General features: G+C 36.0%; 1 protein-coding gene across 1 annotated transcript in view; it reads right to left on the reverse strand.

Moving 5' to 3' along the window:
- The window catches only part of SEMA3E (semaphorin 3E), a 127,491-nt gene that overhangs the window by 17,602 nt on the left and 96,624 nt on the right, over positions 1-13,265 (reverse strand). The window contains exons 6-10 of the mRNA XM_021539599.4: positions 8,652-8,771; positions 8,093-8,235; positions 6,212-6,326; positions 5,809-5,878; positions 4,317-4,461 (exon numbers count right to left, since the gene is read on the reverse strand). Of these exons, the coding sequence (XP_021395274.2) occupies positions 4,317-4,461; positions 5,809-5,878; positions 6,212-6,326; positions 8,093-8,235; positions 8,652-8,771 (593 nt within the window). The remainder of the gene's footprint in view (positions 1-4,316; positions 4,462-5,808; positions 5,879-6,211; positions 6,327-8,092; positions 8,236-8,651; positions 8,772-13,265) is intronic.

The following is a 13,265-nucleotide window of genomic DNA, read 5'->3' on the forward strand; positions in this document are numbered from 1 at the left end:
TGCCAAGTGCCTTGGCATTGTCATGTTTAGGAAGCAGGAGTTCATCCCTCTTTGGCATACTGAAACAGAATAAAGGGTAACACTTTTAGATTTTGACAAAAGCCATAGTGTCTATTTCTTCCCCAAACTCATATTGAAGATGGCCATGGACAAAGTAAGAGGAAAAGGGTTTTCTATCCCACTAGAAAAATAGCCATGTGAAGTCAGCAGAACACTAATACTTGAAATCAATCTCCAGTCTTATTTTTTGATTACAAAATGTATTACCATAAGAAACTAAACACACTTAAAAATTATGCCATCAGCAACAGTAATTTTTGAATTCAGTCATTCTAAGAGTTTTATGTTAGATTATGATTCCTGACTCTTGATGACAGTATTATATATCACAGTTTAGCTTCAAATATCAGTGTTTGCACTGATCAATCTACCAGTTTGCAAAGCAAATAAACTTTATGTCAATGACTGATTAAAAGACGCTTACTCCTTCAGTCAAATGTGCAATTAGAGATAATTTACTGCCTTAAAGAGAGAAGTTAATTTCAGGATGCTTTGTGAATGAGACAATGTTTCTCAACTGTACATAGATCCTACATTTCCAATTTGCTTCATGATGTCTAATTGAAACCATTTATGATTAAGCTGAAATATCTCAGTAACCATTTGCTTTCTCCAAATATTCATAAAACAGTGTGGTTTTAAGAAGCATTTCAAGCAAAGCCACAGTAGCAGCCTTTCTCTATTTAAATTGGATTTTTCAATCAATAAAATGAAATACAATACTCCTTATGTTTACTGGAAACAGTAATTTTAAACTTGTGGTTAGCTGTAATCGACAATAACAAACTCCTGCACTTGTCAAGAAGAGCAATATTTGTTTCCACTTTTTGGGTTTAGCTACAGGAATGTATTTGTTCACTGTTGACTTAAAAGTAATTGTCTAATCAACCTAGTGATGGAATTTTACCAGCTGTTTGCAATAAAGAGACAGAGCTGGAGCACGAAGACAGGCTAAGCCTGTGCTTCCCATGCACTGCACAGCATATCAAGTGAATAGGCATTGCCAGGTTCCCTTTCCAAAGTTCTAGTCCTGGAGAGATTTAACAAAAATAATCATTCACAGGCTTTTCATTTTAATTAAATAAAATCAAGTAGCCTAGAAAGGAAACAGTAGATGCAGCTGTCTCTGAAGTCTATCGACCCCACTTGATGCAGCTGATGTCATTTCACACAGCCTAAATGAACTAAAAACTCCAGGAGAGACTCTGGCAGAGGGTTGCAGAGTCTGTCAGAACCTGTGTGACTCTTAACAGTGGCTTTCTGTTTATTTAGCTTTAAGCTCTATTTTCATTCCTCATAGATTTATTCTTTACTCATTCAATACCTAAGATCAGTGAGTGCTGGCTCTCAGAGATGCCCATTAGTAGGTTATTTTTTGCCTCTTTATCACTGTCACTCCTGTAACTGGAAAGGCAGTGGGATTTATTTTACCAACATGCTGCACATTGTTTGGAGTGTGAAGCCTAACACTTGGCTACAGCCTGCTACACAATTTCTCTTCATGCAAAAAGAGAAGACCTCTAAACTGTGCCCTAAATGAGTAGCTAAAAATGAATTAATTAATGCTCTGTTACCTGGCAGAGCCATCTACCTCAACCTCTGATATGCTCTGCAACATATAAAGAAATCCACAATTAAATCTCTTAGCACCCAGGAGAGACCTGCTTCCTCAGCTAATTTTTTCTCTGATGTTGGGAAATTATTTGCATTCTTCTGCTCCTTTTTCTGTTCCTATGCCTTGCCTTTTTGGGGAGGTGACACTCTAGTCTGACCCAAACATGGCCAAAGAAGAGAAGCATTGAAAGCAAATGCAATTTAGGGCAGAATTCCTATAAATCATTGTCAACCTTGCTGAAGTGCTGGCTCTGTGTTCTCTCCTGCTTGCCAAAAAGACACCACTTAATCTTCAGTGCTAGGCAATATCAATGTAATAACTGCAGTCATTAATACTGAATTCATGCCTGGGTTTAATGCTAGTCCAAATAACATATGTGAAGTGTTCTAATGCCCAGAAAAAAAATGAATACCACTTAAAGAACTTGGATCATATAATCTTTGCAAAATATACAGCCATTCCGCCATCCATGTGTAGTACAGTCTCATTATTTGGTAAAACTGCAAAACCCATACATTTGCTAAACAAAATATCGAATAGGAACCTAATAATTCCTGTGAATTCAACCATTTGTCCTAAAACATGATAATTATTTACCTGTTTTTCTATACTGACTCAATACTAATAACTTCAATTTATGTTAAACAAACAAAATATATTTGGTATAGATGTCAGCACTGCTACAGAGTTAGTTCATTGGCCAAGATGGTAAAATCATATTCATAATGTTTAAATCCTAGAGAATCTCTTTTTTGGAGTATTTGTTTCTAAATTTTGGCTTATGTCTTCTTTTCCCCAGGAGAAGTAGAGAAAAATATTAATTCTAAATTATTAATTTTAATGAGAAAAAGCATTCATTTGAAAGCATATGACAGGGAGAAAGGCATTACTGTAAAGGAGCACACAAGCTAATAGGCCTTTCCACCTCTCATTCATGAGATTCAGTGATAAATTAATTGTATGCAATGCTAACTTATGGAAATGATTGCTTTTGGTATAAAAGGGAATATTGATTCAGTTAGCAAAGGGAAAACAGGACTGAAGGGAACATCCCTAAACCTGAGAGGAGATAAAGAGGTGGGAAAACTGGGGGGGGATTTAACAGCTGTTAGAAATGTCTTTGCTCAGAGTTAGAGATCTGCCCAGTGCTGACATGACAAGGGGTAGACCATCATGAGTGTAAACACAAGCAGCTTTGCAGCACATGACAATCACCATGGGCAGGTAGGTAGTTATAATCCCAAAAGACACAGGGCAATAAAGAAATCCTGGCTGATGTGCTTCCCTGAGTGCCTGCCTCCTCCTGAAGGCTGTGCCTGCTCTGTGAGATGCTGACAGGCCCTGCAATCAAAGGGCACCTTTGACCTGCACCAACAAGTGCCCTCCTCACCCATCAAGTGGGGATATGAGCACCTGGCACAGAAACTGCACAAAAACTAAAAAGACACAGAAACAGGAAAAGGGCTTGAGGTGAAGATTACTTGTGATGTCCTTGAGAAATCAGCCATTCTTTGTAGAAGTTAATTAGTTGTCTCTTAAGTCATGAGTTTGTGATTTCCTACAGAAATCTAAATACCAGACAGGAACAGCTCCACACATGACAGCACCTCTATAGCTGCTGAATGCTCGCTACAGTAATTCCCATTTAATTTCATTTTCAAAATACATCTTGTTTCTTTCCTTCAGTTACTAGCCATTGGGAAAAAAAAGTTTATAAAAAATCTGTATGAAAATTACCAAAAACTATGAGTGATTTTTCTGAGTCTGGTTTATCACAGTGTTGTTTTAATATTTTTATATTCTTTGTAAAGGATACAGAATGAGAATATTGATAAGCTCAGGAACCTGATTGAAGGATAGAAAAATCTCACTCTGAAAGGAAATCAATGAACTGTGAGGCTGCGTGACCACTGCTTCCAGAAAGAACCAATCTTGAGCAAAAGACTTTGGATAATGGAGAATTTGCTCCTTATCTTCAAATGCATTTATTCTGATTAGTTACTTTTATTAAAATATGTCTAATTTCTTACCTGCTCATTGATCTAAATTACAGAAGTATTTAAATTTGATCCTTTTGGAAAATGAGGTGGAAAAAAGGAACAAGAACCACATGAAAACTATTGAAATATTAAAACTTTTGAAATAGTGGATTCTCTTGGTTTGTGAGGTGTATTTGTTTTTTGGTTTTGTTTGGTTTTTTCCCCCTTCCTTTAACACTTGTTAAATGTCCCCGTTTCAACACATTAAAGAAAGAAAGAGAGGTTTATTCACAGGTAATGCACTTAATGTTTCTGAATGAAACTGAATGCATCTCACCCACCTTCTAGATCTTCCTCTTTTTATCCCTTTTGCCTGGGGTCCTAATTTTGGGACCTTAGGGCCTTTAAACAATGTTGATAAAATCATTGAAAAATCTTATATACTTAATCCAACTATTTTATTTGGAAAATGTATGGTTCTAGCACTTAATTAGACCTATTGCTGAGCCCTTCCACACTATTCCAGGAATAGCTGGAGTATGTAGATATTCAAAGAATATCCTAGACTGTGAAGTTGGGAAGATTTGTATATTAACAGCAGTTTGTTTTATCTTTCCAAAATCACAAACATAGTAAAGCAGCGGCAAATAGACTGTACTTACTGAACCAGGTCTAGGATAAGGTACTTTTCTTTCATAGAGAGCCCAGTGGTATTCAGGTCCTTCTTTATGAGCATATGGTCCATTGAAAGCTGCTCGGACACTTGCCATATGGTAAACACATATAGCATATCCTCTGAATATATTGCTATGAAGTAAAATTTAAAGACATTACTAAAGCAATATGTCACATTCTGTCCAGATAATAGTGGCATTATTATGTAACTAAAAACCAGTCGCATTTCAACAGCAATCAGGGAGAAAACACTACTTATTCTTTACTACATACTTTCCTTCTAAATGTTGCATCCAATGTTCTTTAAAAGTCTTTAATGTGTTTATAGTCATAACATTTCTCCAAGGAAGCTCTGTGTTGTTACGCCAAAATTTGATGCTAATGTACACAAACTCTAAATTACTTGTTTAGAAACATAGAGAAAGCAAAACGTACTGAACTTAGGTTCTGTATGTCTTTGATTAGTGACTTAAATGGTTGACCATTTTTCTTTAACATTTTTCCTACTGCTTTTTGCTTGGAAAGATGGGAATCAACCAATGCTGACTAAAATAAACAGTCCTAAAATGAGTCCCTTTTGTATTGAGTGGGAATGCTGGTTGATATAATTAGTTGAATCAGATCACTTTATGCAAGACAATCCAGGTAAAAATATCTATTTTATTTTTAAATTTTATTTTATTTTATTCTAGAAGAACAATAATTTTTAGGTTTTTGTGGGGTTTTTGTAGTTTGTTTGTTTTCTATTCTTGGTGGCTTTTTTTTTTAAAGAAGCATCGGTGCTCTCTACAAAGAAATTATTTCTGAAGACTGTAGATGATCCAGAAAATTTCAGTTTAGTGCCTAACTTTCTCTATTGGCAAGAAGAGTCATTAGGAAATGCCAGGTGTCTACAACCATAGAGGAGCAGATCTGCCTTTTGTTACTAAGAAAAAAAAAAAAGTAGGAGAAAGTGGCAAAAGCATAGGTGATCTTTTCTTACATCCTAAACTAACAGTCAGATTTCCAAGGTGAGAGTACTTTGTGCTTGCACCTGAGCTAGGCTGCAGTGGAAAAGGAAAAGGAGGTAGTCAGTAACATTGCAGCTGTTGCTTTAGGCTTCACTAAGAAGTTAGTAGAAATTTAAGCTGCTATCTACTTAACCTTGAATTACAGTGGAGCTCTTAAAGGAAGACAGGTGGCTCTGAGATGCTGTTCTTATAAGCATGCAGAGGTACATATAGTACATAGGAAATTGTCAAGCTGAGAAGCACTTAATTAATTTGTGATCTAGATATACTGAATCACAGAATGAGACTTCAAGCCCCTGAGTGTTACAGAGAAGTTTTTACATTAACAAAGAAGCCCACTGTGAATAGAATAGAGATTAAACTGTTTACTATATAGTTGCTAAGGGATATGTATCATCCAGCTTCTATCTCTTTAATAGACTGTTCAAACATTCCTCTATGGCTGCTATTATTTCTTCTAGTTGTTTACCTTGTTGTGTTGAAGAGGCCAAATATCACTGGATTTTTGTTATCACGAGTTTGCAGCAGAAACACATCCTCTGTAAAATTTAAACGCAATGTTATTGTTAAAAACTTACTCTTTTTAGCCTGCCGAAAGAAAATTCATTGATTCTTAAAAGCACAATCACATTTTACTCATTTATTCAATTTAACTTTATGAAGATTTTAATATTTAAAAACAACGAAGTACATACAGGAGTAATTGGTGATAGTGAATTCCATATGTGTAGAACTTCATATATGTTGGAAAAAACACTAAACACCATTCCCTGATAATGAATACAAGTGCAATATTTGACAGTAAGACGTGTTATCATGAAGGTATAAGTTTTTTCCATGGTTTCTAGTTGTTTGCTGTCTAGGATATTTACCTAATTCATCAAAATGTGTATCGATTCCATTTCTCCCAGGCACAGAACAAACTAGTCTGGTTTTGAGGAAAGTGGTCCATTTATTGACAAGCATTCGCTGGCCTCCCATGTCATTCTGTGTAGAGGAAACAAATGCCAGTGGTAAAATGAATGAGTAAGTCTAGAAGCACAAAAATCTCTGATGCATTAGCTGCTCATTATATCTTCTAATGTCAAAAGCATCCATTTTCAAACCACATGTCTATTACTAGAATTATATCTCTGGAGTCAGTTTTCAACTAGGATTGTACTGATCAAGTCCAGGTCTCATTAAGATCTGTGGTTTCATATGAATTTTTTAATTCTGTACCACATCCCTGGATAGTTTTAGATATACAGCTGTTGTAAAGCTTTTTTTTTATTGCTTATTTTTGCAAGCTTCAGTAATGTACTCAGTAGATATACTGAGTACATTACTGAAGTTTAGCTTTGCTTTAAGAGCTCAGTGTGGGGTTAGTTCAATGTATCTGGAAACCAACGCCCTGAATCTTTCTATAGAACTCATGTAGCTGGGCCAAGTCTGAGACAATTATTTACATGTTTTTTTAACATTTTAAACAACTTTAAATAACACCTGCCTTGCTAAGGCTGTCTCACCTTTTTCTTGCTCTTGCAAGCATTGGGACTTTCAAGAAAAGGGAACATTTAATACTACTTGCTTTAGGATGCATCCTCAATCTGTGGCCTAATATTCAAGAACTGTGTAACTGGCTGTTGAAGGCTCTGCAATTGGCTTGCAAAACTCCTCTCACAAACAGAGATCTGTTTTCCTCAGAAAAGTAGAAATATGCAGAGTAGATGCCTCTGTGTTACAAATCCTGTTACAGCTCAGATGAAAATGCAAAAGATGGGGAAAAACAGTTCTTGAATGACCAGCTAGCTAGTTTTTGTATTCACTAAATCAAATCTGAATTATGACATACAGATGTGAAGTTAATGGCCAGATAAATTTTGGAGAAGTGGAAGAGAAAGGTCAGTGGGATTTTGGTTTAACCCATGGCTAGTGATAAGACTTCCTGATGGATATATTGCAGAGTAGGGGGAACTATTAAAATAATCTATCCAGGCATATATTCAGAACATAACCCAAAGAATTCCAGCTTGGATCTTGATGCAGGTTGGAACCCAGAAGTCCAAGTGGCTTTGTAAACATTAATGTCTGAGGCTGCAATTTGGTACTTTGTATACATCAGAGGTTTTTAAGTTATACCTAAGAAAGTTAGAGGTGCAGTATGCTGGTGAGCATACATGACAAATACCACTTACTCTAGTGACAGAAAATAATTAATTGTATCTTGATCTTTGCTCAATAGTTTTAGGAATCCTCTGAACTATCCCTTAAACTGTATCCCCTACAGTTAGGAGGCAGAGTACAAACTTTTTTTGAAACAAAATCAGGTGTTAAGAAATATCCTTCTCTTTCTTTCCTTTTATCATGCTGGTATAGTCCCAGTAGGAAAATGGGAGAGCTCCTCTCATTAGCCTTACAGTACTTGGTTATTAGCAGAGGAAGGCACCCAAAATTCATCAGTGTTTAGAAAGCACCAATATGGGCAGCTGGGAGATCATATGTTAACAGTGCTCCTCTCCAGCAACTGCCCAAGGTCTTACTGCTGTGTGTAGGACCAGGGAGCCAAAAAGTGACGAGATCAGCCCACCAGGAGGATGGTCTGAGTGGGAAATGCAGTATCAAACAGAGCAGTACAGGGAAGCAAAATCTTTTCCTTCTTTTTGCTCCTTGTAAAACTTAAGTCTGTTTGTGATAATAATTTGCTGAAAATGATGCTGATTAATTTGCATCATTTGTTCTAGTTTCTTATGTGCACCATCAAAGACTCTTACCGCACATACACGTCCCACTCTGGTATATATGGCATGAGTGCTTGTCTCAGCTTCCAAAGCTTTTTCAGTAAAGAAGAAGTATACTTTGTTATCCTCGTGGTCTTCATTATCAGGAATCATGTATGAGCCAACGAATTTTGGTTCTTTAAAAAAAACAAAAAGGAATTGAGACCAGTTATTAAAATATTCCCTTATTTTTTCAAGCCTTAAAACCAGCTGATAGCAACCAAAACTAGAAGTAAAGGCTGTCAGTCAGAGAGCTATCTAAGGGCAACTGGGTGATAGAAATAGTAAAAAAAAAATTTTGGTGAGTATCTATAGAACATGTGGAACAGATTAATATTGAAGTATTTTTATACCTTCAACTGGCAAATTAATATTCCTTTGTATTTTTGCAAAAGGCAGTTTTCCAGTCCAATTCTCTACGTTTTACATACTTTAATTTGAGCTAGGCTAAAACCTGACGCTAATATTTGCATAGCAAATATGATGCCATGCAAACCAGAAATTGCCCAGCCATGTGAAACACCTCTGCTTTCAGCTCCTTCTCCTCCCACACCTTTCAGCAGGCGCTCATTGTCGGGCTCGGTGCGGAGATGCGCCGGGCGGTTCATGGAGCGGAACACGGCAGCGTCTCTTCCCCAGTAGTCGCTGTAGAGACCAGTAAAAAGTTCACCACCTGCAGACCAGACATTCAAATAAAAACCTAAAATGAAACAATTTGGTAATATTCTTCATATTAATTTCATTGCATGCTATAGGAACTACATTACAAATATGGTATGTGCTAATTATTAGGCTGAGAGGTTTTCCAGGCATCCTACTGGAACTGTTCCACCTCACCTGGAATAATTACAGTTTGGGAATAACTTTCTCTCCATGTTCAGTGGACACAAAAACAGGCACTATTTTTCTCTGGTCCAGAAATAATTTGTTTTTCTAGCACTGAAATATTTACCAGTGCAAGGACAGAACCTGAGATTTCATCCATCCTCTACAACTAGTGATTAACAGTTCTTGAAAAATTCATGAAAACAGAAATTGGATCTCATTTTCAAAGGATTTAGATGGTATTCACAAATTAAGCAATCATCAGAAAATTTAGAAATAATGCACTGAATGACAGACGCTGTTGAAAAATAAATATGTATATAGGTAAAATTTAATATGTTCAAAATTCAAGCCTATCTCTGACTCAGATTATAATACTGGATATATTTTAACTTAGGAAAATGCCATACATACTTCTACCTTTCAGTTTTTCATGGATACTATTCCCCTTAACTGACCAAGCATTAACAATAATTTATTTCATATACTTGTGGACTTGTATTGAAAATTTTTTAGTTCCAATTTAAGAAACAGACAGCTTCAGCAAGCAGTTGTCACTAGGTGGCATCCTTATCCTAGAAAATAACACAAAAGGAATTAAACTGTACAAGGAGAGGAAAATAAATTATTTCCAGTTGAATCTGAGTGGAAGCTTCAGTGACACAGCTTCCTGCAGCCTAATCAAAATAAACATGACTGATACATCCAAATATCGTTTGCTGGCACTTATAAAGATAATATCAGAAAGCAAGAATTTTGTTTGCAGGTCTCCCACAGTGTGAATTTTGTTTCTTTCAAGAGAGACACATGAATTGAATGGTGACATAATTGTGAATGATTATTCTGAAAAGTTAATATTTTGTCAGTTGGGGCTGCTTCCAACACTTCTGCTGAGCCAGAGCTGAGCATAGTTTTGCTTTAGGCTTCATAATATACAGAATGGTTATTGCCCTGGAAAATACATGGTCGAGATTTAGTGTAAAATACTTGCAAGTGAAGTAAAAAATAAAAAGCTAGAAGTATAAATTGTAGCATCTTTAGAAGTGAAGGTTGCCCAAAACGAATAGAGAACTTCATTTTTCAAACAGCACAGAGTTGCCTAAACTGTAGAATTTACCAGGATCTTTACAACTTTATTTTTTTCATACAATCTTCACATCCCTAATTAATGAGTTACATTAGTCATATATCTCCCTTTGGGAATTCTATTGGAAAAATGTATCAGACTAGCTGGTATTCTTTTTAGTTTAGGTGATGTGTAATGCAAAACAGGACATTTTATCTGTTCAGAACTATAATGTATCTTGGAAAATGCATTGATGTAGGGTAAATGATTCATCACATATTGCCAATGATCAGGATTGACATCTGTGAGTCCAGATGTTCCCAAGTTTGAATATGAAGTCTTTTCCTTCTGCTTGACATAGGAATAAAATATTGATATAAACAACTAGCCTGCTGGTATGGCATTCTACTGTGTACTGAAGACGTTATAACTGATTGTACCTGTGAAATCCTGAGGGGAGAAAATGTTACTAAATTAAATATAAGTAGCATGTGTGACTTCACCTAAGAACAACAATGGGACAGTACTGACAAATGTGGCTGCCAAATATCTCAGCACAAAAACATTCAACAAAATTATGAGATATTTTGTACTTTTCACACTAAGAGGATCTTCTCTTGTCCTTTTCAATAGTCTTTTGTATCTTTGTAAGTTATGAATTTTGAACACTGCTAGGTTTTTACAGGTGCTGACCAATTCCAGATTTAGAGATAACCTAAGACTGAGGCTTGAAGAATTCTGGAAAGATTTCTATTTTTTTCTCCTCCCTTAAAAAACTACTATCACATATCAATTCAATCCTGTTTTGTTTGCAGGGTTTCAGACTGCTGCACATCACATTGATTAACATCCACCTTCCAGTGAAAATCAGCTGAGTAACTTCAGAGACCTTCCCTAGTCCTCCCCTCTTCCAATCTAACCTCAGCTACACATTAAAATGTTAACATTTAAGTATTTTTTTTAATCAGGGTAACAGCCTGGTTAGTTCTAAAAAGAATAAAATGTTCATTCTTTCCTTATTTAAGCAAACAGAAAACTCCCATGGACCTCAAAGACCAGTTTTAGCTCAACTGAAACACACATAGTTTTTAGCTAGCATTTTTTCAAGCTAACAAATTTAATTGTGACCATTTAAAACCACCTTAATTTTGCCTTTTATTCAAGGAAAAATATTAACAAATTAAAATACAAACTTTTTTTTTCTAAGCCCTTCAAAATTTCGAAGTGACAACCCTAAACCAAAACAGATTGAAGCATTTAAATTTAATTACTCATACAAAAGATATCTATAAATAGGCTGCTACCACTTTAAAGGTGGTATGCTTTTTGTACCTGCATGAAATTGGAAGGTGAAAATGCAAACACATGCTATTATTCATCAGTAGTCTTTTTTGTGTAAAATGGAAAATTTATTTTATTAATAAAGCATTAGAATGTAATGAGTAGAACACGAACTGCACCTTTATGCATTTCTTGGACTGTCAGTCAGTTATTACTCATATGATGTCTAAAAGCAGAAGACTCACATTTTAGAAAAATGATACATTTGGCAGTAGGAGAATCGAAAAGTAAAAGAAACACTGTTGCTTAACTGGTAAACTAGTACCTCTGTATATTTGTATTTTCTCTCTGCTACTCAAGTATTTTGTCTTTTATTTTGAGAAAAAATGTATTTTTGTCTAGACTAGAAAAAGAGACAAAAATACCTAACTTTTAAATCTGCAAAAGAAGAAAATACTTTTGGAATGGATTCCCTGGATATCAGCCTATTCAGATGTACTTTAGGTTTTTCACCACTTCCTTCTGATATATTACAGGTAAGAATATGTGGACATAAACTAATTTTTCAGCTAGTGTGGTCTAAGTTGATCAGTGTGCAAGATCTGGTATCAAAAATAGTTTTGGCTATTGAAAGCAGATGGGGGAGTTAATTAGGACTAAAAGTCCAAAAGTTTTATATACTGTTGAGCTAAACATAAACATTTTATACAGCCTGTCTGCCATCCAACTTCCATTCTGTGTCCTGATGCTGGCAATAAATTAATTGTTCATATATTGAGGAATTTATCACAAGCTACTTCACTAGTGGGTCAGATAACCTACAATAATGCTTACAACAGCACAGATATTTCATTTTAAAGCCAAGTCATGAACTGTTGTTGGAGTGGGTATTTTGACTCTTGTGTTGAAAGACATAAAGATATGGGGAAAAAGGGATTATCTTTCTTCCTAAATTAATCCAGCTAAATATGGCCCTAAGTGGTTATGGTGCAAATGATCTTCCAAGATCAAGATTTTAAAAGCTTTTAAAACTTTTTGAGAGGTATATAAAGTTTTCTTGTTAGCCTACTCCTCGCTGTTAGTCAATGGCCACGCTGGTGTAGGTGCTATGTTCATGTGGGGGCAGAGGTGGGAGCAGGTTTTGAATACTTTCCTAAGGAAGAAGAAGGAGCTGGGGTGTGCTTTGCTAACAGGTCTTGTAAATACAGGTGAACCCAATGGGAAGAAATGACGATATCTGACTCATTTCAGAAGGCTGAATTATTTCTTTATTATAACTATGCTAAAATACACCACTATACTATATAAAAGGAGGATATTAAAACTACATACTACTTTCTCTGACTAACTCTAATACAACTCGTGACCCTCTCAAGAGTGGATTGGTTGGGCCATCAGGCTCAAACAATCCTCACCAGAATCCAATCAAGCACTCACTCTAGGTAAACAATTTTCCAAACACATTCCACATAGGAAAAACAAGGAGCAGAAATAGAAATTGTTTTCTCTTTCATTTCTCTCTGTGCACCTCTATGAAAATCTTGAGAGGGAGAAAAATGTGCTTGCCACAAACAGGTTTGCATAAAACCTTTTCAAGGACATGCACATTGGCTGAACCTGGATCAGAGAGTGCAGACAGCTCTGGGGTGCAGCCTCCAAGACCATGCTGACTTCATACCTGGACCAGATTTCACTTTCTAAGAACATTGAAGTGCATGAAGAAGAATTAAACCTCCAAGCATTGGAAGAAGGACTGAAAGACCAGTTCTGGAGTGTGCATGGTGTGGTATGCATCTCCTGTCATGGGGTAGTGTCCATCATGAGCTGAACTCAGTGCTTGCCTGAATGAGGGAACATCCCTTCCTCCTCAGTGCATTTGGCATTAGAAGTCTTCTCATTCTCAAATGTCAATTAAAAGATTATTATTCTCTGTGTTTGCATCTAGGTCTTCCAACATTTTCAACTGGCTACCTGCAGAGACAAAGGACATAGATC

This window comes from Lonchura striata, chromosome 1A (genome assembly GCF_050655825.1).
Source record: "Lonchura striata isolate lonStrDom1 chromosome 1A, ASM5065582v1, whole genome shotgun sequence".
NCBI lineage: Eukaryota > Metazoa > Chordata > Aves > Passeriformes > Estrildidae > Lonchura > Lonchura striata.